The sequence below is a fragment of the Staurois parvus genome, unplaced genomic scaffold (genome assembly GCF_062004578.1).
Source record: "Staurois parvus isolate SC_StPar_1 unplaced genomic scaffold, SC_StPar_1.0 ptg000066l, whole genome shotgun sequence".
In the NCBI taxonomy this organism is placed as follows: Eukaryota; Metazoa; Chordata; class Amphibia; order Anura; family Ranidae; genus Staurois; species Staurois parvus.
Window position 1 is genome coordinate 10466788 of NW_028317862.1, and position 26426 is coordinate 10493213.

The following is a 26426-nucleotide window of genomic DNA, read 5'->3' on the forward strand; positions in this document are numbered from 1 at the left end:
TTGATTTTGATTTCTAGAACTTTCTTTTAATGAAATTGGGCTAGAAACGCCGTTAAAAAAAAATAAAAGTGAGTGGCTATGTCCTTTAAAGCTCTACTGTTTGAAGTGAGTTCTCACAGTACAGATCTGAGGATGGAGAAAGAGACTTCAGGAGCCTGTGCATTGCACCCGCGATCCACTGATTGCACTTCCAATGTTTTGCAGACTGCTACACAAACATTTACTAATGCACGCTTTCTTTTTTTCAATACAGGGGGATTTGTTTGCTTCTTCCAGCTCCATAACCAAAGATCTTTACCTCTGTACAGGCCTAGGGTTTTGGGGAAGAGTCTGCAGGAATCTGTGCATTGTTGCAACACTTTGCAGGCTTTTATGTAAAAATTAATAAAAGCACAATTTTTCATTTTTCATTGTGGGGGATTTATTATTATTTTTTTCGATAGGTGGATTATGCCTTTAAACATAAAATACATCTCAGATCATCCAAAGGGGGCAGCTGCCTGTGTCTACATAAGTGCAAAGCCAAATGTCTGAGTATTTAAAACTGCAGACAGTGCAGGCAAAGCCAACAAAAAAAATAAAAAAGGAGGAAAAAACTACTATGCAGGTGATAAGTCATCATCAGTCCGCATCTGGACTTTTACAAATAGATAGGAAAACAGGCAGGCTTGGACGAGTCAGTTGCTTGTTATCTGCTCTCAAATTCTCGCAGTCTGGCCGTGTGGGTTGCTGCACCTTTGGCCAGTATTCTGGTGTGACTCACCCCTGCAAATGATGCCCGGAATGCATGTTGTCTATTGCGTAATTTCTGTCTCACTTCAACCTGTCAAATTGTACAATTACAGCTTCTATGTCATTTTAATGACAGCTGACAAATGGGGCTTTGGACCAGAGGTAACCAAAACAATGTCTTTGTTTGGCTACAATGAGATGAAAAAAAAATCCTTATGCGTTTAAATAATCATTTTATTTCACAAGATAAATGGCAAACATGAATAAGTACTGCAAGGAAATGCATTACTTTGACAGGGGACTCATGCCAGCTGCCTGGAACACGGCACACGCATTGGCAAGAGGAGCAGCATAGAGAGGAAACTCTTAAGTCTATTTAAACACATACACACTGTCTACCACCTTAACAGAATACAGTGGGCCTCTGATGGACTGAAGACCAGACGGGAAATTTGGATAGATGTCCGCCGACGTCTAATAAACAAGAACACATAAAACTGGAAATTTAAGAGTAACCAGGCCATCATTTCTAAATAAGTATGAAAACAACAACATCAAAATCAGTTAAAAGTGATTACTGCAGCAGGAGATTTTGTATACACCAAAGGCAAACATGATCACTTTGGATTTAAAGTATTTAAACAGTCAAACCATTGAGTATGGAAAGGGATAAAATCTCTGTCAGTTTATTTTTTTGCTTTCCCTGTCCCATTGAGGAAATTTCCTTTCCTGGATACAAACAAGAAGTGCGAGGAATTACCCTCTTAGGCTAGCTTCACATCTGTGGGGGTGGTTCCCGCTGCGGGTCTGCACCTGTTCCCGCAGCCGCCACCACCCACACAGAAAAATGCATTGGATGCGCGCTGATGCCATTAATTTCAATAATACCCCACACGCACTGGTAATCGCTCCGCCACTAGACACAGCACTGCACTTGCAGTTCCCGTGCAGGCTGCGATTTCTAAAATGGTGCAGGGACCTTTTGCCTGAATTTCAGGAGGCACGGCAGCCTATTCAAATGAATGGGCTACAGTGCCCTCGCAAAATGCGGCTCACAGAGCAGCATATGTGTGAACCTAGCCTTAGACAGTTGTCACTGGAACATGTGCCTCCCCTTGGAAGATTTACTCCCACCTCCTTTTCCTGGAGACAATTTTAGCATTTTGAGTTTCTCTTCACTTTCTATCTTGGGGACAATGCTCACCAGAGCAATTGGGGGGGGGGGGTTGATTTTCAATGACCCTCAGAAAATCTGAATCCTTCGCCCCATTTGTTCTTGTGTTTGGGCAATGAAAACCTGATAGTGTTCAAACCCTTCCATATTCTATTGGGGACACAGACAGTACTGAAAACCTCACACATACAATCCAATGAGAGCATCAAACCAAGGTTTTTAATGGTAACATTGATTTATACAGAAAAAAGGCAACATGTTTTGGGGGCCAAGCACACTACTAAATGGACATGGGTAAGAGATACCAAATAGATCAGCACTGTGATTTACTGCTTGGAACAGTTTCAGGAGGGCAGGTTAATCCCGTGATAGTAAATGCACCCTTTCATGCATTGACTAACACTGGCTTAACCTGCCCCCCTGAAACTGTACCACGCAGTAAATCACAGTGCAAGCCCTAATGAAGGGGCAGTGCGTTTGACACCCGTAATGTGTTGGATTTTTCTGCTCCTGGATACTGGTTTGGAGCTGTCATTGGACTGTACGTATGTGGATTCAAAACTCTGGGTTCTTTCCCGGTTTCCAAGGAGAGTCCTCATTTTGTGGTATGCTGCCAAACTGGAGATAGTATGCCCAGATGCTATTTCAATGACCCTCAAAAAATCTGAATCTTTCGCCCCATTTGGTCTTGTGTTTGGACAATGAAAACCTGATAGTGTTCAAACCCTTCCATATTCTATTGATAACCAAAAAAATATGTCTACACATACTAACTGGCACAAATCGCTGCCTAGTTTTTCAAGTTTTCATCCAGTTTTCAACCATCTTCCACACCTAGCCACCTTCACCCCTATTCTGAATGACCCTTTTAAAAAGCATGCTAGCATGTTCACTAGTTCAAGCCCCACCTTCTCTCTCAGCCAACTAAAGCCTTGCTTACAGAGACTGTAAAATAAGAAGAAGGCTGCACAGAACAGTATCATGTGACCAAAGTCATGCCTAGAAGCCTAAATCATTTTTTTTATACTTGATATAATATCCATGTTAAGGTAAATTGACACCTCTGTCTGACTTCTCCAGGGTCTTCTTCCATATTAGAAAGCATTACCCAGCCTCCCAACTGGCAGCTGAGGGGCTGAAAGACATGGGAATGCAATTTTGCTACTGGAGTATGACTTCATGGTAAATGTTCTAGCAAGTAAGGTGTATATATACCAAGATATGGATATCAAATCTGTGGACCTGTCAGAGTCAACACCATGGAGAATGTAGAATGGTTGAGAGCACCACAAGACTGGTTATGAGTCCAGTAGGTCTTCATTGCACAATAAAGACCTTCTGGGCACATGACAATCTTGGGGTGCTCTCATACTTTCTACATTCTCTAGACCGCTCTGAGGATCCATGTATATTCCCCAGTTGGCAGAGCTCTGCCTCTTGTATTTGGAACTAAAGCCCTATCCCTTTTCAGTTCCTGGGACCAGGAGCTAAAGTTCATGTAGATTTAACACCATGTCTATGGACAAACCATTATAGATTGGACATTTGAAGGCACAGCAAGAGATGTGAATCCTCAATGCTATAGATAAAGGGTTCTAAAGGTGCCCAAAACTGGCATGAGTCCACTAGGTCTTTTTGTGCATATTATGGCACTCTCCTCCTTTATACGTTCTCCAGACTACTCTAAGGACCACTTGGGGTACCCCAACTGACATAGCGTTGCCTCTTGTAGTTGACTCTAAAACCCTATCCCTTTTCAATTCCTGGGACCAAAGCTCTACAACACATTTACTGTAAATTCAACACCATGTCTATAGAAAAATGGTTAGAGATTGGACATCTCATACTACATCAAGAAATGTCCATAGAAAAATTACTTATGTCAGTGATTTTTTTTTTCTGAAAATCACAGAGAAATCCTCACTGAGCTGACAACCATTGTAATATCTTGGTGTGAGCAACCAATGGGAATTGTTCTGACTCTGTCAGGTAGCTGGTGTTTCTTCAAGCATGATCATCTGATGCATGGTAGACCTAGAACCATAAGCTTTAAACATTTGCAAGGCTCCAGATTTACTCACAGAAACACAAAATACAGTGTGAAAAAACTGCTTTTTTTGTTTTGTTTTTTTTTAACTGTGCATATGTTTTATGTTGGTATTCCCATGTTTTCCATCTGCAACTGATGATAATGGTTGAATGACTGTTACAAAGATCTATGACTATTTTTCTAAATAGGAACTTCTTTATGTAACTTTTCACTTTCCTATTTACTTTCAAATTGAGGGTTAGTAAAGCAAACCTACTAATGTTAGCTCACTGGATCTATGTCTGCCTCCCAAGAGTTTTCCCCAAATATCTAACAAACTCTTCAAATCTTCTAATACTGGTGCTCAGAGTAAACACAGATTTGCAACATTAGGCAGACAGTATGCATTCAGCTAACAGTCTCTGAAGCCTTCCTTGTCTCTGTCCCCTTGGATTTGACAGTAATGCCTTTTTACTACCTTCCTATCTGAATTCTTTCCAGAATATGACAGTAATCCACTGTTGATTTTCCTGTTTATTTTTCCAGCTGCAATCATCTTAATTAAGAGAAATCAAAGGCACTTTCTACTTGAATTACCTGGCTAGAGTAGGATCAAAACAGGGGATGCATTTTCCATAGAAGTCTTATAACTGAACAATTAAACAAAGTGTTCAAAAACCCACTTATGGTTTAACACACTGATGCTGAATTCAGAAGCAGATCTAGGGCATATGTGGATTCAGGCCGTGTTCCAATCTGCTCATCAACTTCCCCTCTACAGTGAATGAGATCTGATTGGAGAGAACTATTAAAATGTATGTAAAACCTAGCAATACACTTCTCTTATTTACTCTCTTTTGGTTTGTTCAAAATACCATTGGAAGTGTGTTAATAGATCTATTTGATAAGTGCAAAATTTACCCATTGATCCTGCTACATATCTTGTGAGCAGATTACTTCCAGTGCTGCACTGTTCTCAGTTACCATTGTTTCCAGCAATCTCTGTGGACTAAAGTTGGCCATACATGAACTGAAATTTGGCCGGTTCAGAAGGGGCAGGCCAAATTTCAACCAATGTATGAGCACGGAGGTTGTACAGAAGTCGAGCTACCAATCGACTTCTGTACACCTGCCTTGTTGGATTTTCCCTGCCCAGTGAGCGCCACCGCCTATACCCTGCAATGCTGATCAGGGTATTCTGACAGTAGGGAAGTCTTCCTGCTGTCAGAATACAATAACTCAGCAGGGAGGATTCCCTCATCCACATTGAGTGTGTACATCAATGGAATAAAAGCTAAATCATGTATGTTCCAGAAGATCTCTTTCCTGATAAAATTATGTTCTACCAATCCAATGGCTTAATTCTAATTTAAATGTGAATGGGTACTAATTACTAGTTTTATGTCACAGCATTTTCAGAAAATTAAGTATATATTTTCAAAGTAAAGAAATGTTTACATTTGCCCATTGAAAAATCATAGAAAAATAGTATAAAGTCATAACTGAGAAATGATTTAAGACACAGACCAGTAACACATAACAGGCAAAAATGAGAATAATCACATCAACCAGTACAAAGTAATTAGATTTAACACTCACTCCATCACTGTCATAAGACCAACCATCTTCTACTACAATAAGTGCCCTGTGTTCAGAAAGCAGCATTGCAAAGCACAAAATCCATGTTTCACAACTATGTCAATACACAACTGATCATTATAATTGGATTGTAGTGTATTTTTTTATATTACTATGTCACCAATACCTGTGCTAAAATAACCAACAAAAGGGGGCTCAAGTACATCTTCTGTCTATCTATAACTTCATTTAGAACTGTGACCAAACAACCAATTTTCAGTGGTAATTTCATACTACAAATTTTTGTTAACCAATAATCATTACTTTATTATGTTTCTATTCTTTTTTTATTTGTAGACAGTATTTAAGGAAAAAACAAAATATGTGATTACAGAAAAAAAAACAGCTCTGGTTAATTATATAGCTTCTGAATGCTACACCATTTTTGTCTAAATATTTAAAGGCCACCATACAGATCCCAGGAAAGCAGTTCCTTAAGCATACTGATTTGAGTTTTTTCATCTTTTATACTTTGTTACACCATGCTAAAAAAAAAATATGAAGTCTGCTGTCTATAATTGGTATAATTACTGCCACCTAATTATTATTATTCAGGATTTATGTAGCACCAACAGTTTGCTCAGTGCTTTACAATATATAATAGATAATAATGAGGATAATCCAAAAACACTTGTAAATATTTAAAACACAATAAAACTGATTGTTTTATTCTATTGATAAGATAGCAAAGCATCCACAACATTGAGCTTTTCAGTTGTCAGTGGAAAACCTCTCCTACAGTACAGACCACTGCTTGTCAATGACTACCAATTAATCATTATTAGTGCTTTTGAAGTTGACAACAGCTGTAGAGTAACAGGTTGTAAATCCCTGAAATAACACAGAAACACTTGCAAACCAAAACAAAACCATAGAATTGCTACTCAAAAAGCAAATGGCAATCAACAAAGCAAAGATCAACAAGCCAGGGCTATAGAACTGTTGATGGCCTGGAATAAAGTTCCTTCATTGGTTATCATTTAGACCATATTTAAATGTTTTATTTTTTTGGGGCATGCAAAAAAATAAAAAAACAAAAATTTTTTTTTTGTAAAAAGGTAAGTTTCCAGGCAATCACACACGCAAACATGCAAATTAGAATACAGATACGGTAAAGACAATTGTAACCATATTAACACATTATTGCATTGCAACGACACAGTTGAGTACTGTTAATAATTTTGCAAAAAAAAAAAGTGTTACAGACAGTACTTAACTGTGTAGGTACGTTAAAGGGAAATATATAGCTAGCTACATCGCCAACCTCATCCGCAGATACCACCCAAATCCCCCACTCCGTTCCTCCCAAGATATCTTCCTCTCTAGCTCCCTCATCACCTCCTCCCACGCTCGCCCTGCAGGATTTCTCCAGAATCTCTCCCATCCTCTGGAACTCCCTACCGCAGTATATCGGTCAGCCCCCACCCTGTCTACCTTTAGGCGATGTTTGAAAACTCACTAATTCAGGGAAGGCTACCCCACCTCCACCTAAGAACTGTACTTGAATCACCTCCGCCAGATCATCCCACGCAGCTATCACCTTTTGTATCACCTCCCCCTTCCTTTAGATTGTAAGCTCCATGAGCAGGGCCCTCATATTCCTTCTGTACTGAAATGTATTGTAATTGTACTGTCTCCCTTATATTGTAAAGCACTGTGCAAACTGTTGGCGCCAGGGGCGGACTGACAACTCATGGGGCCCCTGGGCAATAGGGGATCATGGGGCCCATACGTCCTTGCCCAAACTCAAAAAGACCTATGAAAAAGGTACCAGGGGCATCTCATGGTGCCCCCTACTGACCCCGGGCCCTCGGGCAGTGCCAGAGTTTCCAAATGGTCAGTCCGCCCCTGGGTGGCGCTATATAAATCCTGTATAATAATAATAATAATATAGACTTTTTAAGGATGTAGGCCTCATTCACATGGGTGTACGTACCTATATGTAAACCTGTGTGAAGGACAGTCTTTATCCACATGGGATGCACAGGTATTCTATGCATCCATGTGCAGCTGGTCCCATTCATGTCTATAGGGATACAGGGGCTGCCTAGAAACAGCTGTTATTTAGGAATTTAGTACCTAATCATTCAAACTCATTCTGATTTGAACACCAAAATTGCACTTCTTACTCCAGTCAGCTGAGGGCCGGTCATTCCCTACCCGGCAGTACCCATAACCATAGGGTAGGGACGTTGGTGATGTCAGTTCCCTTATCAGGACACATGCCCATATTTAGTAATTGATCAGGAGATGCTTCTGGGATTACTCAGAATTCATACATTTGGCCTTCAGCTGACCTGCTTTAAAAAGACTTTCAATTTTTATAGATTTATATAGGAATGCAAAACCTGTTTGAAGTAAACAAAAGCCCATTGGCATGGGCTGTTAACCCCCTCTGGCCTTCATAAATCATGCAGCAGCAGGGTAAGTTGGCCTTAACACCCAGTTGCTGCATATATGCATCAATGGCAGTCTAAGGTTCTGTGCTTTGAGGACATCACTGAATGCTCCCAGCACCGTGACCAAGTGTGTCTGACAGTTCTTGGTCACAGTTCCTGATTGAAAGCCAGTGGGATGAGTACGTAATCATGTAACCTCTGTGAGAGCTAATCATGGTGTTGACATGATTGGGAAGCTGCTGTCTCCTGGTGTTAAAACCCACTCAGAGTCACTAGGAGGCATCAGAAATCAGTGAATCAGTTGCAAAGCTTCTTACCTGAAGGTTCTGCAAGTAACAAAACTTCCTACTTCAGGCTGACAACGCTAACCCTCTGCCTCAAAATTAGCAGCAACACTGGCAGCCTGCTCTCTGTTCTTCTTCAGTTGTTTTTGGGCTATTTGGTCCATCACAGCCTTTCTCAACTTTTTCAGTACAGAGGAACCCTTGAAATAACTTTCCAGTCTCAGGGAACCCCTGCTAAAAATTACTATATCTACAACTCATGATTCTCTATATTGCCAAAAGTGTTGGGAAGCCTGCCTTTACACGCACATTAACTTTAATGGCATCCCAGTGTTAGTCTGTAGGGTTCAATATTGAGTTGGCCCACCCTTTGCAGCTATAACAGTTTCAACTCTTCTGGGACAGCTGTCCTCAAGGTTTAGGAGTGTGTCTATGGGAATGTTTTTCCAGAAGCGCATTTGTGAGGTCAGGCACTGATGTCAGACGAGCTCGCAGTCTCCGCTCTATTTCATCACAAAGGTGTTCTATCGGGTTGAGGTCAGGACTCTGTGTAGGCCAGTCAAGTTCCTCCACTCCAAACACGCTCATCTATGTCTTGAGGGACCTTGCTTTGTGCATTAGTGTGCAGTTATGTTGGAACAGGAAGGGGCCATCCCCAAACTGTTCCCACAAAGTTGGGAGCATTAAATTGTCCAAAATGTCTTGGTATGCTGACACCTTAAATGATCCCTTCACTGGAACCCCTGAAAAACAACCCCACAACATAATCCCCCCTCCACCAATCTTTACACTTGGCACAATGCAGTCAGGCAAGTACCGTTCTCCTGGAAACCGTCAAACCCAGACACGTCTATTGGACTGCCAGACAGAGAAGCATGATTCATCACTCCAGAGAACATGTCTCCACTGCTCTAGAGTCCAGTGGCGGCGTTCTTTACACCACTGCATCCAATGCTTAGCAATGCACTTGGTGATGTAAGGCTTGGATGCAGCTGCTGGGCCATGAAAACCCATTCAATGAAGCTCTCTACGCACTGTTGTTGTGCTAATTTGAAAGCCACATGAAGTTTGGAGGTCTTTAGCTATTAACTCTGCAGACAGATGGCGACTTCTCCACACTGTGCACTTCAGCATGCGCTGACCCCGCTCTGTCATTTTACATGGCTGACCACTTTGTGGCTGAGTTGCTGTTGTTCCCAGTTGCTTCCACTTTGTTATAATACCACTAACAGTTGACCGTGGAATATTTAGTAGCAAGGAAATTTCACGGATGCACAGGTGGAAGCCTTTCACAATACCACACTTGAATTCACTGAGCTCCTGAGAGCGACCCATTCTTTCACAAATATTTGTATAAGCTGTCTGCATGCCTAGTTGCTTGATTTTATACACCTGTGGTCATGGAAGTGATTGCAATACCTGAATCCAATGATTTGGAGGGGTGTCCCAGTACTTTTGGCAATATAGTGTACCCTAGTGTGATGGTCAGTGGAAAGGATTCTTACACTTGTGTACAATGGGAAGAATTCCCCTGTTACAAATAGCTAAAAAGGTCAGTGGTGTCAATGGGAACTTATCTGAGAGGCAGAAATTGCTCATTGCCCAAGTAACTCCTAGCAAACTCTAGAGGAACCCTAGTTAAAAAACCCTGGGCTATCAGGTTCATTCGGCTAAGAGAACGCACACGACAGGCTGACAACAATGCTACTAATTGTTAGGTAGTGGCTTAGCGTTGTCAGCCTACAACAGGAAGTGCTGTTACTGGCAAAATCTCCAGGTAAGAAACTTTGCAACTATTTGTTACTTTGAGGCAAGATGCAAAGCATATTTAAAAAGTGGGGGTGAGCATGTATTCCTCACCAAGTGATCATTGAGCTTCACCTGTAAGGACTCCTTTTTCTTCTCCTTTTTTCACACCATAATTCCCATTTTACCCAACTATTGCTACCATCACAAAAGCAAAGGACAGTGTCACACTCTCCCAAAACATCTTCCTTCTTTCAGAATAAACACATAATTGGATGCAGAGAAGAAGTTTGGATCCCATACCCTTCCAGATGAAGAGATTAAGTGAATCATACTAAAATTACAGACAGACAAACATCCCGCGCCAACTACCATTTTATGTGCCATGGCATACTTCCCTAAGAAATGGTCATTGGTAATAGGATATTTATCTGTCTGTAATGTTTGAGCTGTTCATGAAACCAATAAAGTTTGTTCAGCTGGAGGAATTACAGGATCCAAGGTTCCCTTGGGACTACTATGGTCCATCTGTGGATGGATACGGGTATCTGGGGTTAAAGAGCATAGAGTATGCAACCAGATCGCCTGATATAACAGCTGGGACTGGTTCCCCACTCTGACCCCCTGATCTCTGAAGATCTGACTTATTAAGTGCCCCTCACTTAGTGTTAATTAAGTGCCACTCAAACTCATCATTGGAAAAACAAACAGAGGATACAGCTGTGAAAAACTGTTATCTATGGTATAGTCTTTTAGGCAGAGATACATGTTGTTATGGGGAAATTTTACCATCAGAGTCTCGGAGAGGCATAAAAAATCAGCAAGGGTCTCAACTCTGGTGTGCCCACCGAAAAATGAAATTAAATCTCCTTTAAATAAGGAAATGTAAACAATGCCAGTAAACTAAGCATAGATTAATTAATATGAGGTCAAAAGATACATATGAAACAAGGCAGAAAAGGGCTCATTCTCATGTGCAGCTGCCCTTGCCACCTCTAAAGGGGGATCTGGGGTGGATCGGCATTTAGTAGGTAACGAGGAGGAGTTATATGCTGCTTCCTCACTGCCTGTATTATTTATTTCAGGTACTTATATAGCGCCGTCAGTTTACGCAGCACTTTACATATATTGTACATTCACATCAGTCCCTAACCCTCAAGGGGCGTACAATCTAAAGTCCCTAACTCACATTCATACATACACATACTAGGGCCAATTTAGACAGGAGCCAATTAACCTACCAGCATGTCTTTGGAGTGTGGTTGGAAACCCACGCAGGCACAGGGAGAACATGCAAACTCCAGGCAGGTGGTGCCGTGGTTGGGATTCAATCCCATGACCCTAGTACTGCCAGGCGGAAGTGCGAACTATTTAGCCACTGTGCTGTCCAATATTCACCTTGAAAGTGTCAACTAACCGTACCTCCATTGTGTGCATTGCACATGATTGCAGGGCTGCTGTGGCACACCCTACACACTTAAGTAGATCGCATTGGTACTGCTCACCGAATGTGACATTCAGTTTAATATTTACTGCAGACACAAAGCAAAGTATCATGGCTGTGGCAGCCATTTGTGGCTGCATGTTCTTGGTGGGGAGAGGAGGGTTGGGTAGTAAAACAGCAGCTCAACTGTGTGCTTTTACCACCCACTGGTCACACATTGCTAAGTGTGAATGAGCCCTGAGTGCCAACCTTTGATTTTAGTGCATTATCCAAACTGGTTCTCTCAGTTTGATCAGAACATTGTACTACTAAACACACATGTATGTCCTCTATGTTGACACATTTATGTCCTCTGTTGACAAATTCATCAACCATCTTAGCCAATCAAGCATATATGCTACAATCCAAGTTGGAAGAAGCACATACAAGCAATAAAACCTACAGTAGCCCAGGAAACCTATGATATTGGAAAAATACAAATATCCAACTATGTGATTTGTTTTAAAGAAAATCTAGCAGCTATCAAATAAAAAGGAAACATGCTATAGTATAACAAACTACCAAAAATATTGGAATGGAAATCCTGCAGTATTGGTAGATGCAAGAACAATCTCACAACAAGTAACTGTCAGATCTCCTTGCCGTTATCGCTGAATAATCTGTTCGGTACGGCCAGCTGAACTTTTAACAATAAGCACAGCACCTCAATTCACAACTTGAAATCTATAATAATCTGCATCTCCAGGAAATTTGCAGCCAAGAGCCTTACATAAATTCTTGGATCGTGGGGATAACAAAAAGAAATCCTTGCAATGTAATTCAATGAGATAGAAGGCAAAAGTGACGTTCTGGGAGATGGGGGCTATTAGAAACAGCTGTGACTGGTGCTGGTAAACAGCGGAGAGAGCGATGGAGTAAGCTGCGTATTACACTGAACAGGATGCACACGCGCTTTATATGAAACAGGTGAAACATGCACTCCAGGCAAAGTGGATTTATGAAATCGTAAATGACGTTAGAACCAAGAAGTAACACTATTTATAGATTAATATCCAGTTTCACAATTACTTTATTAGGAGAAAATGCTTAAAAGGAGAATGTGGGCAGCATAGATGAGCTATTACCTTGTAAAGAAATAATCGAGAATAAGCATTCCCGCTGGGAGGTTAGAGTGCGGTTTATGTGTATTGCGGTAATCTGTAATTAAAATAAACTGCGCAATGCTACTCAACAGTGTTTAATCACTTGAAAGCCGTAACAAACTCCAGGTACAGTACTTGTCACATGTGTTGCAATACACCTTTGGCAGTCCTAAGCTGAAATGTGCTAGGCGTAAGACAGGAGGCTTCCAGCTTGTAGAACTACTCCTCTCAGCATGCCCTGACATTTTTCTAAAACACCTACAGTGATCAATGATCCAACCTCATTACAAATGACAGGGGTAAAGTGTGAGCTTGTCGCTGCTGGGGAAGTGGATATAGCAGTTTGTTCACACCATCAGCTATTGACAAGCAAGCAACATGTGACCTGACCCCTGCCTGTCAGAGAACTACAGCTTAGGCCGGCCATACATGGGTAGAAATTCGACCGTTTTTTCATCCGAAAATCAGACCTAAGAATAATCGGACAATTTTTGCTCTTTTAGTGGGTCAATGGCACCGGACGATTTTCGTGGTTCCTCCCCTTTTTGGTGATCAGGCATGTAGGAAAATGCGTGAAAAACAACCGATTTTTGACTCAATGATAATCAAATCGTACAATCATGTTTCCGAAAAGAATATGCGTATGAGCCATGACCTGGAAGGAACAGAAGTTTCACCTGTTATATGGGGTGAACTTTATGACTTGGTCAGCCAATTTTCGAAAACACTGATGGCACCATCAGATTACCGAGCAAACGTCTTTTTCGATTTTCGAAAAAGAATTCGAACCATGTATGGCCTGCATTAGCCTGCACCAAGCATACTCAATACATCAAGAGTTTAGAAGTGCAAAAAAGATAAAACAACTTTTAGTTTGATCGTTGCAAATCGCATGACAAGTTGTACCCTATTGTCCGCAATGGAAGGGGTCTCCATCGGAGTCGCACCGATTTTGAAAGTAGTTCATGCACTACTTTTTGCAAATTCAGGTGTGACTTGCATAGGCATCAGTGTATGAAGTCGCACAGATGTCTTCCAAGTCGTACGTGAAGTCGCACTGACAACCGACTTTGAAATCGTACCAATTCAAGTGAAGTCGTGCTTCGGTCTGACCGAAGACTCAGGGACACTTAGGATCCATTCAAATCACAAGGCTAGCATTAAAGCATGTGCATTGACATGCAGTGACATGCGTTTTTGAACTGCGTTGTACTGCATTGCTTTTTTAACATGTGTTGCATTGCACTTTTACATAAATTGGGGAATATTTACCAAAGCTGGTGCACCAATCAGCTTTTGACTTCAGCTTGTTCAAATAAGCTTTAGTAATAAAACCTAGATGCCGATTGGTTACTATGCACAGCTTCCGTGTGCACCAGTTTTAGTAAATCCCTCCCAATGGGGGTTATTTACTAAATCTGGAGAGTGCAAGATTTGGTGCAGTTGTGCATAGAAACCAATCAGCTTCCAGGTTTTATTGCCAAAGCTTAATTGAACAAGCTGAAGTAAGGCTGGCCATACATTATACCATTTTCTTGAGAATTTTGCTTTAGATTTACCAAAAACCATATAAAATTAGGTCAAACCTAAACAGCACTTTCAATTGTATCCAATTAGGCAGGCTCTTGTCCTACATAGTTGAAGGTAAATCTAAAGGAAATTGGGCATAAATTGGACAGAAAATTGTAGAATGTATGGCCAGCCTTAGAATCTGATTGGCTACCATGTAAAAGCTGCACCAGATTCTGAATGCTCCAGTTTTATGAAGTCTCCCCAATGTGTTGTATTTTTTTTTTCACTTGAATAAAATTCCTGTTTCCCAGTCATGCTTTGCGTTGACACATGTGAAAAGAGTAGAGCATGCTGTACTTTTTTTCAATGCAATGCAATGGTGTGAACAACCCTAATTTAAATTCATGGTTTTTCTGCTTGTTTTGGGCAATGCATCCCAATTCATATGGAGTGAATGGACACTAAAGCTGAGGCTTATTCAGTCAAGAGAAAAAGAATATAAAGAGCAAACACAATGTGAAAAAACGAATCATTTTGTGACATTAATCAGTGCTGAAAATTAGGTGCGTTTCAAAATTCAAATGTTTTTGCCAAATGCTAGGACTATCCTTGCAAATCAGAGAGAACATACAAATAAGTTCGTAGTCAAACATCAAACACATTTTTTGATATTATATCTTGACGTTCTTGTTCACACCACATTGAACTGTGTTTTTCTGTACACCGCAGCACATATAGGCTGTTTTCACACTGCTCCATTGATAAAAATGCATTGAAAAGGCATATGCGGTTTTTATGTGTTTCTGGTGCGTTTTCTGGGTGCCCGACTCCCAGCATGCACCTGTAAATATGTGACTCATAAAACGCACCAAAAATGCATTTTTTATGCATTGAACATTCATCTTAATGGGCAGCTGAGTTTTTGGTGCAATTTTGAAAAGCAAACCAAAAATGCAGCATGCAGGATTTTTCAAAATGAACTGCACCTTTATTGTTAATATTATTATTATTATACAGGATTTATACAGCGCCAACAGTTTGCTCAGCGCTTTACAATATAAAGGGAGACAATACAGCAACAATACAGTTAAATACAAGAGGGTTAGGAGGGCCTGATCCTGGCAGCTTACAATCTAATCTGCACCTGCAGCACAGTGATGTGATGAGTTCCATTGGATTTAGGGCTTGTTCACACTTGACTTTATTTCTAACTCTTGCCAAATGCCTCTATAGCATTTGACAGGCGTTAGACAGGTGTTTGGGAAGCGTTTTTACCACTCCTCAAATGCTCCCCAAACGCCATATGCGCGGTTTCGAGGCGTTTGCCAAGCATTAAAACTGCACCACAACTGCCTATAATGAAGCTAAATGGTATTAACGCTCCGCAAACGCCTTGCAACCACCTCGCAACCGTACCGCAAACGCCTATAATGAAGTTAAATGGTATTAACGCTCCGCAACCACGTCACAACCGAAAACGCCTTGCAACCACACCGTAAACGCCTGCCAGGCGTTTGAGGAGTGGCACCATAGACTTGAATGGGAGGCTTCAACTCCTGACTCGACATGAGGCGCCATGCTAATGCTTCAGTGTGAACAGCACTGTGTGCTGCCATGTGCAGAATTTTCATAAGCGTTTGAGAAGCGTTAAAAACACTTCCCTGTCTGACGCCTGCTGACAAAACTATTGTGTCTGTAGCCTTAAAGAGAAATATTTTTATTGCGATTAAGCAAGGTAAAAACGCAGCAAAAAAGTATCAGTGTGAAAGCAGCCTTATGATCTGAATAGGACACATAGAAAGCAATTGTTTTCTATACCTTGCCTAACTTACTTGTGATACCCTGCTACTTATACTAGGTAGGGGCTGAAATTCAGCTCATAATCAGATGCTGCTAACCTCTCATTGCAAATGCCATCTTTTCGGATATGGTGTGAACGAACCCAAAAAAGATGATGTTTGCAATGAGCGATTAGCAGGGGTTAATTGTTAGATGCATTTCAGCGGCTGCGCTAATATAAGTAGCAGGGTATCCCCAGCAGGTGAGGCAAGGTGTAACATGTCGTGCTGCAACAACACCAGCGACACAAGCACATGGCTTTGAAATGACAGCACGCAGATGACAGTTTACTTTACCTGTAGATGCCAAGTGTAAGAGGAAGAGCAGACACACACTCAGGGACATCATCATGTTATCCGCGCAGGATCTTCTTCTTCCGAAGCTTCCACAGTCCACTGACGAAGTCCCCCAGTTTGGTAGTTCACCGTTATTTGTATCCAGCAGATCCTCGTCCAGCCTGAGAAGGGAAAGAGAAGAAAACTTGAATCTGCGGCTGATGAAAACATCCTGCTGACATATCCCACCCCCAATTCCTTGCAGGACAGAGCGGAATACAAGCACTTACAGGAGTCCACACTGGACAGCAAAGGAAATGACACTGCCTCGGGATCACACCGGGCACAAAAACATTCGGAAACTTTGCAGATTGTCAGCGTGCTAAAAGCACAGCAACCCACATGACAGCACCAGCGTGATTAGGAGAAACACTTCATCCAGATGCAGAGCAGTCCTAACAAGAGCAAAGAAGCCAGATGTTTGGACATGCCCTTAAAGCCAACACAAGCCTTCCTGGAGTCAGGGATCAGTGCTAAGTGGCATCTGACAGCTACAAACTTACCCAGAGCTCTCAGGGTGACGCTGACGAGATAATGCCTGCTTTCAGTTCCCACTGGGCTGAAGTTTCATACATCTCCTGCTCTGGGACACTCAAAGCTTGGGAGAGGAAAGAAGGGGCAGCAGCCTGGCTCTTCCCGGAGGAGGAGCTTGATGCAAGGCAAATCTCACACTGTACTCTACTGCTGCTGGGTGCACCAAGGACAGAGGAAGGAGTAGCTTTGCCATCTAGTGGTTCTACTAATATTACTATTCTGGGGATATTAGCTATAGACTATTGTACAGGGTGCTGCGCTGTGTGAAATGTAATCATACAAATGCCTCAAATGACTTGTTCCAATGAAAATACATGAAAAGAAAAATATAAATAGATAATATTTAGCATGACTAATCCAAAATCATTTATAATGCAACCAAATCATAAATATAAATGTGCCCCAAAGGTATCCCAATGAAAATATATGTGAAACTGGAAATACACACACTGGAGTTGATTTACTAAAACTGGAGAGTGCAAAATCTGATGCAGATCTGCATAAAAACCAGTCAGCTTCCAGTTTTTGTTTTTTTGTAAAGTTTAACTACTTCAAGTCCGGACTCTGCACTGTGCGAAATGTAATGAAAAATATAAATAGCATGGCAAATCCAAAATCATTATAAAGCAACCAAATCAAAAATATAAATGTGCCCCAAAGGTATCCCAATGAAAATATATGTGCAACAAATATATATATATATAATGTGTGTGTATATATATATATATATATATTTGTATATCATAAATCACAAACAATATTCAGCACTGGAATATGTGCAAAGAAACATACACACTCTAGAGTTGATTTACTAAAACTGTAGAGTGCAAAATGTGATGCAGATCTGCATAAAAACCAGTCAGCTTCCAGTTTTTGTTTTTTAACAGTTTAACCACTTCAAGTTCGGACACTTTCACCCCCTATCTGTCCAGGCCAATTTTCACACACATACAGCAGTACTACTGTATATACTATACATATATGCTACAAAAATATATAGAGTACTGGATATACAGTATACTATATATATATACACATACACAGATATATATATATAGTATAATATATATATATATATCAGTATATCATAAATGACAATCAATATTCAGCACTGGAAAATGTGCAAATAAACACATAAAAACTAATCAGCTTCCAGTTTTTGTTTTTTTGTAAAGTTTAACCACTTCACGTCCGGACACATTCACCCCCTTCCTGTCCAGGCCAATTTTCAGCTTTCAGTGCTATCATTATTATTATTATTAAGGATTTATATAGCGCCAACAGTTTGCTCGGCGCTTTACAAACGGGAGACAATACAGCAGCAATACAAGAGGGTTAGGAGGGAACTGCTCCTTGGAGCTTACAATCTAAGAGATCACACTTTGAATGACAATTGCGCGGTCATGCAACACTGTACCCATATTCGTTTTTTAGCATTTTTTTGAGACAGATAGAAACAATTGAGAACTGTCCGTGATACTTTTTTTATTTGCACTAACATACAATTTTGAGGACAAGCTTTCGAGGTATGTCCCCTTCTTCAAAGTCCAAGCAGTACTATTACAAATCACAAAGTTTAAGCAGAATGTTAGAAGGGATGAAAAAAAAAAAAAGGCTACAGATAAGATACAGCAAAAGGAGGGGGGGATACTACCCTCACACAGAGGGGGTCAAGCTAGCTAAATAAAAAAAGTATCACGGACAGTACTCAATTGTTTCTGTCGCAAATGCACTAATTCGGCTACAATCACCTCAAGCATTTTGAGACAGATAAAACTTTATTTTGGTGGTATTTATTCACCACTGGGATTTTTATTTTGTTGCTACATAAATGAAAACGTCCAAACATTTTGAAAATAAAAGTGTTTTTCTTATAAAATTTTGCAAAAAAATAATCTTTCTTTATAAATCTTGAGCAAAATGTATTCAGCTATCTTTTTAGTAAAAAGAAAAAAAAATAACCCAAATAAGTTTATAACCAAATATTATAAATTTTCAAACATTGTTTAATATTTTTATTTTTTTTTTATATTATTATTTATGTTTTTTTTAAACATACTGTCACCCTAGCAGTACAGTGTCACCATAGTGACTTGTAGGGGGTGATGAAGATTTGTTTGGGTTTTTTTTGCACTGATTGCTTTTACACCCATAAAGGCTATAAAAGCAATAATTTCTCCTCTGTGGCTGCATCCTTGTGAGAGGGATTCTGGGCCAAAGGACTGGGAAAGTCTGTTCAGCTACTAGAGTCTGGGAGACCAAGAGAGGGTCTGGGAGACCAAGAGAGGGTCTGGGAGACCAAGAGAGGGTCTGGGAGGCTGAGGAAACTGCAGAGGCCAGTGAGTCCAAGGGGCTGGAGGAAGCAAGCTGAGATACAGGAAAAACTCAAGAGGCCACGTGGGGCCTGAACAGCAAGGAGCTCTCACCTAGGCTGAGAGAGCTTGAACAGCCAGTGGTCTCGGAGACCAAGCCAGGAAGAGGTACTGCTAACCAGAGAGCCAGGTGGCTCGACATTTTCACTGTGTTATTTTGAGTGAAGTTAAACCCCCCTGCATGGGAAATCTTGTGCTGAAAGGGCTTTTCAGTTACTGTTTAATAAAAGTGGGCTAACAGGCCCTTAAGTTAAGTTCCTGTCTGGCGTGAACTCACTAAAAAACGAATCTACCGTTGAGCAAAGAATCCCCGATTATCACACACACATATATATATATATATATACAAATATCACAAAGTTTAGTACCAAAATCAATATGAGTCCCAATCGTCCATATATTGCATTATATTGATTTTGGTACTAAATATTTGTGATTTATGATATATATGTTTACTTGTACATATCATCATTGAGATACAGTTGAAACACATTTTATCTAATTAGACTCCTTGAAATAATACAGGGAGTGTGCAGAGAACAAAGGGCAGCTCTAAATTTCTGGCATAAGCCATAGGTATTTTTTATTATAAAAAAGATGTAACAATATGCTTTCAGTTGTAAATTTAACAGACCAAAAGGTAACAAATAAGTTTACATACATTTTAAAGTGGAGCGCCAGTCAAAATGGAAAAAAATTAAAATTAGCAGCTACAAAAACTGTAGCTGCTGGCTTTTAAAAAACAGACACTCACCTGTCCCATGATCCAGCGGTGTGCTCACCGCTGCTGGGTTCACTTGCCGTCCTGTATCCGCAGAGCCGGCATTTTCAGTGTGGGCACCTGGTTGTGACAGCTTGCGGCTTCACAGCCGGTTGCCCACTGCGGATGTGCAAGTAGTGCTGCGCTTTGTGAATGGTCCCGCAGTCTTCTGGGACCTGTCATGTGTCCCAGAAGACTATGGGGCAGGGGGTTTTGGGGGACAAGTTCCGCTTCCGATCGCCTAGGCCAGGAGTGGGCAAACTTTTTGACTTGAGGGCCGCAATGGGTTCATATATTGGACCCGGGGGCCGGACCAAGAGTAGATGAATGATGTGTATGTGTCATCCATAGTAAGTATAGTAATATTCCCCCATAGTAAGCATAGTAATTAATCCCCCATATAGTAATTCATCCCCCATAGTAATTCATCCCACCTATAGTAATTCATCCCCCATATAGTAATTCATCCCCCATAGTAATTCATCCCCGATATAGTAATTCATCCCCCATAGTAATTCATCCCCCATAGTAATTCATCCCCCATATAGTAATTCATCCCCCATAGTAATTCATCCCCCATATAGTAATTCATCCCCCATAGTAATTCATCCCCCATTTAGTAATTCATCCCCCATATAGTAATTCATCCCCCATAGTAATTCATCCCCCATATAGTAATTCATCCCCCATAGTAATTTATCCCCCATAGTAATTCATCCCCCATATAGTAATTCATCCCCCATAGTAATTCATCCCCCATATAGTAATTCATCCCCCATAGTAATTCACCCCCCATATAGTAATTAATCCCCCGTAGTAATTCATCCCCCATATAGTAATTCATCCCCCATAGTAATTCATCCCCCATATAGTAATTCATCCCCCATATTAATTCATCCCTCATATAGTATTTCATCCCCCACAGTACTATTCCCCCCCAAGTAGTAAGCCAAGTCCCCCCTGTGTCAATTCACTTACCTTTGCTCCGCGCGTTCCTCTCGCCATGTTCCCGCGCCGTTCCGGTCTTCAGGGCGGACTGTGAGAGGAGCCTAGCTCCCCTCACGTTCCTCACGCTGCCCCGCCTACACACATTCTGACAGCCAATGTTTGCCACGCTCCGAGGGCCGGATTAACAGGTCCGCTGGGCCATATACGGCCCGCGGGCCGCAGTTTGCCCATTGCTGGCCTAGGCAATCACAAGGTGGAAGCGGATACCTGTCAAATTGAGTACCCCCTCCCCCCCCCCCGCTCCCAAAAGAGGCCTGAAAGGAGCATGGGATGAGGCCTTAAAGTGGAACTTCCTCTTGTGGATGAGCTCCAATTTAATTTCATATTTACTCAGGGGCGTCCCTAGGGTTGGTGTCACCTGGTGAAATAACACTTGATGACACCCCCTCTGACGATCCCCGCAGAATGGATCAGATCTGCGAATTGAGCATGTCACAGCATAGGTGCTGCCAGGGTGCCCAAGTGTCACAGTATAGGTACTGCCAGGGTGCCCAAATCAGCCAAATGTCCACCTTCCCAAAAATAGTGCATTTCAGTCCCAATTTCGTTAGCCAGTTTCCCCCAAATTCATTTAGCACATTGTGATTTAGTTAGTAGCCAGCTCCCAGTCCACCAGCTGCTTCCCCCCTGTCAGGATGACCTGCCCCCCCCCCCCCACCTGCTGTCTCTCGTCCTGCCGCGGCCCTTTGAAGCCGAGCCACGCAGGATGAGAGGCACGGCTCCTCTCACCTCTGCAACTATCTTATCCCCATCCGGCGAGGCCGGAGGGCACAAGTTAGCGAGGTTCACACCTCTCTGCGGAGAGGTGCAAACCTCCTGCAGAGATGTTCCGGACCGCGATGTCAGGCTGACGCCGCACGGTCCCGGCATCCGCAGCACGGGCACGAGAAGTTACCGCGCTTGCGGATGCCTCCGGACAAAGGCCGGGCTCACGAGAGCGCAACCCATGTCCAGAGGGGCATGCCTCGTTGCCGAGCAACGAGGCATGCCACCCACAGCCCGCCCACCATTGCCAGGATGACCAGGAAGCGTCTTGCATCGGTTTAAGAGACCGATGCTGGGCTCTTCCTGGTCATCCTTTCCACTGCCAAGCCACTGAGGGATCCTGGCTGCGGTGGGACCCTCGTGGCCACTCTGCAAAGAACCCCCCAAGGATAAGGGGGAGCCTCCGCATGATGCCACTCTGCAAAGAACCCCCCAAGGATAAGGGGGAGCCGACGCACTCTGCCACTCTGCCGAAGAACCCCCAAGGATACGGGGGAGCCTCCACAAGCTGCTGCTCTGCACATCCCCAAACCTAAGGGGGAGAACCACGCAATCTGCCCACTGCAAGCCCCAAGGATAGGGGCAGAACCACACCAGCTGCCCTCTGCAGGCACCCAGGACTCAGGGGGAATATCACTCCGGATTCAGGGCAAGTACTTGTTCTCATACTATTGTGCTCCCCTGTGAACCCGGGCGCCCCTGCCAGATCCCTGAGTGTATGCTCCCCTGTTTTCCTTGAACTGTTCTTGTACTCCCTCTCCATCTCCCTGTTTGGATTACAAACTGCTGTAGAGACTACAAGTATTTTGGGCCCTCTCCTTGCTATTTCCATACTGGGCACTGTCCCACTCCCTGCAATCCCCCTATTGAGTGATTGTCATCTGTCTTAATAAAGCTTTGTGTGTTTGCCATCCGCCTTGTGTGTTCTGTCCTGCCTACCCTCCGCCACAGAGCATAATGGATCAGACTCCGCAGATCCGATCCATCCTGTGGGGATTGTCGGAGGGCAACCTATAAGGGGTGACACCAGACCTGCTCCACGAAAAGGTAAGTTGTAAAGAAAGCCGACGATACCCACAGGATGGATCAGATCCATCCTGCGGGGATTGTTGGCCAGCTTTACAACTTACCTTTTCGTGGAGTGGATCCGGTGTCACCCCGTGCGGTAGGTGTCACCCGCCATGGGCTGCACCCGCCTCAGGACGCCACTGTATTTACTCAACACAGAAATTAATAAACATAAAATCAGTTTGAAAAAAAACTGTGAAAATAATTTATACTAGACAGCTGTGTAGAGAGAAATCCAATTGTAACAATTAACAGAACATTTTTTCACATGAACATACTCTACAATGTGGTGGCCATAAAGACTGTGGTCATTTCCTGTTTACTGGATCTCCATTATGGTAATAAATTTATTTGAGACAAAATAAAACAACAAATATGTATGTATGAGGTTGCTATTAATGGAAAACTGACAGTAAAAGTGATATTGTATTCTTCTAAAAGGTTGTAAAACGATTTTACACGCAGACTAAAGACTCAAAAGGGGAATGTGTTTTTTTAAGTAAGGTTGGAAAGTGCTTCTTTCCATCTGTGGTACAAAGAAAACACAGTATGAGTCTGGATCAAAGAAGAGATGGTCCGGTTACCTAATCTACAGACCTTTCTTCAGTTTAGGACTAATAGGTAATCAGTAGGATACAGCTGCAGTCATGAAATAAAAGGGCACAGTGCTGCTTCTGCAATAAGGATCTGAGAAACAGATCAGTCTGCTGAATGTTTGGAACTGCTCATTTACAGAGTGTTAGTAAAAAAGTTCTGCACCTGCTTCTGTATTTAACCTGTGTTGATTACATAGGCACCTGTATAGGGAGGGTAATGGTTAGGTATGATTCTGATGCCTGCACTAGTTCTTTTAATAAAATACTGTACATGTATCTTAGATTGTACACCCCTTGAGGGTTAGGAACTGATGTGAATGTACAATATATATGTAAAGCGCTGTGTAAATTGATGGTGCTATATATAAGTATCTGAAATAAATAAATAAACAAATAATGTATCATTCATCTTTTAAACTGACTTCATGAGTCCATGTCTCATATCTGGGGCCAGTTGAGTGCTATCAAGCCAAGATGTTAGGGTTCCCTTCATAATGATGAAGGCATGGTGACCACAGTAGATGAAGTTCTCACAGCACCCTGTTATTCATGGAAGATGGCCACATCAAAGAAAGGAAAAGGGACGTTCTTCTTGCATTATGGTTTACTTTACAACCAAAACACTCTCTATAAATAATATTCTTAATACACATACATATCAGCATGGCTGCTACCACCATCTGGTCCATAGTTTGTTTTAGGGGGAATTAGGAAGCTCAAATACACCAGTTATGGCATTGCCATATTTCCCAGAAGGGGCAAGCCTGTCAATCAATCCGGAACATCAATGACCAGCCCATGTACCGTTCTGTGCAATTGGCATTATGCTGGGCTATGGCAGGTGAGGCTTGAGATGTAGATCAACAGCAAGGGAAATGATCGCAGGAGAGGTGGGGTTGAGGTTGGTGGTGCATAACATTATGGAACTTGCATTCTGAAAAAAGCACAGCTGGCCATACATGGACTGAAATTTGTCCGGTTCAACAAGGATCGGCAGAATTTCGGTCCATGTATGGGAACCCTGGTTGTACACAAGTTGATCTATCAATCGACTTGTGTATAACTAGTCTGCCATTTTTTTCCTGAACAATTAGTACCCCCGACTATAGCTGCCAACACTAATCATTATGCTGACAGAGAAGGCTCCCCATCGGCAAAACACAATAGCGTTGCAGAAGGGATACTCTCATCAACACTGACTGTGTTGATGGGGGAATCAAGCAATTTTCTTTCCTTTCACCTGTGGTGGAAGGAAATAAAATTGCATAATCTATGGTCTGTATTAGGGAGAGGGTGCATTATATGCTGCTGCTGCTGCTGCTGCTGCTCAAGAGCTACATAAAAATACTTTTAACTGATGTGACAGGACAAGACCCTGTCACTGTGAGAAGATGGGAAAATGTGACAAAAGTATGGAATGTTTCTGGGCAGAGAAAGCTGCAGATCTGGCTTTCTCTAGCTCTGGATTGGAACATTCATTCATGTGTCTGGGTTTTGGTAGACACCTGCAATCTGGAGTACACAGCTGTGAGGTGTCATTAAATACCCAGGTCTGAGTATAGCTCAGGGCTCCCAGTGGGGGAGATGGAAGGTCTCTTCGAGGGGTCAGAGGACCCAGCCGGATGCCAAGAAACTGAGGTCTCAGTTCCAAAAGTCAGGTAGGTTTCTATTGGGGTGTCAGGAGATTCCCATAGGCCAGAGGAGGGCCTTACAGCAGGGTGCTGTGCCTAAAGGATAGAGAGTCAGGTATCCAGGAGAAGTGAAGCTGAGAAAGCCTATGAGCTAGGTGGCTCAGGATTTTCCAGTGCATGGATTTATGTTAAAGTTGAAGAAGATGCCCTGCGTAGGAAATCATTCATTTGTGAACTTTCACTTTCTTTTAAATAAAAGTGGGCTACCAAGCCCTTAAAAATAGTTCCTGGCTACCGTGGACTCACTAAAATAATGCATCTACCACAAGAGCTACCCCATGTCACACTGAAAAAAAAAACAAAGAAAGGAAAGGCTCACTGTTTTTACACTGTCTGTCAGTTTTTCAGGTGGACCCTAGCAGATGGTCCATTCATCCCTATGACTTGTGTCCGTTTACACTTGCCTACCTCCCGGTCCAATCCAGTTTGCTAAAAAGGAGAGAATGGGAACTGTCTTCTTCCATGTAGGCAGATCGGAGGGCAGTCAGATGTAAATGGACTGAGGAGTTTGTTTACACCCGGCCATCCATAGAGCGGAGCGGATTCTGTCTGTCTGATTGTGTCCGCTCTGCAAAAACTGAGATGACAAGGATTGTTCATCCGACCAACTCTGCTCCATCACCAGACAGATCCCCTGCTGATTTCAATGAAGTTCGTACCATGTGAAAGGCTCACAGTTGCGTTACTTTACATTGAGGGGTCTATTTACTAAGGCAAATAGACTGTGCACTTTGTAATGTGCAGTTGCACTGTGCAAGTGCAGTTGCTCCAGAGCTTAGGAAATTAGGTAAAGTTTCTGTAGCACCCTCCTAGTTACACTAGGTGGAGCTAGATCCTTAATTGTTAGACAAGAGCTGAATAGCAGCTCAGGTGCAATTGCCAGAGGGGTCAAATTTGTGTCAGGACTGAGAGATTCTGCAGGTCAGCCCCTCTGGAATTTCCCCCTGCTTTGAGGCTTTCAGAAGAGGGCCTTGGAGGCAGTGGGTGGATCTGAGGAGTGGTAGGCTGCAGCTTTGAGGGACCTCAGCCAATCACCAACAGGAGGCTTTGCAAGGGGCTGGACACACTTAGAAGGTGTTAGTCTGCTCAGTAGGGGGAGGTGGAGTTGGAGTGTGGTGGTGGGAGAGGAGTGAGAGTCAGGAAGATGTGAGGCTGAAGGAAGAAGGCTACCAGGAGGTCTGCTGGGATGGGGCCTGCCTGAGAGCTTGAAGCTGGAAAGGAGGAAACCTCAGTACTCACTGGTCCCCTGAGAGAGGACCACCTGTGTAGCAAGGAAGGAGCAGCCCAGCTGATAGGCCTGTAGAAGCGGTCATTCCACAAGCTGTACAGGAGAGGATCTGAATGAGTACACCTGCACC

At 42.4% G+C, this 26426-nt stretch overlaps 1 protein-coding gene across 4 annotated transcripts in view; it reads right to left on the reverse strand.

The window, feature by feature from the left end:
- The window catches only part of TGFBR3 (transforming growth factor beta receptor 3), a 326559-nt gene extending 309638 nt beyond the window's left edge, over positions 1-16921 (reverse strand). For 2 of the 4 annotated variants that reach the window (XM_089668931.1, XM_089668930.1), the window contains exons 1-2: positions 16778-16921; positions 16236-16396 (exon numbers count right to left, since the gene is read on the reverse strand). In XM_089668931.1, coding sequence (XP_089525057.1) covers positions 16236-16290 — 55 coding nt within the window. In that variant the 5' untranslated portion in view covers positions 16291-16396; positions 16778-16921. Of the gene's footprint in view, positions 1-16235; positions 16397-16777 lie in introns of those variants that run through there. The other 2 variants (XM_089668928.1, XM_089668932.1) reach the window with 1 other exon arrangement.
- Between the last annotated feature and the right edge of the window lie 9505 nt (positions 16922-26426).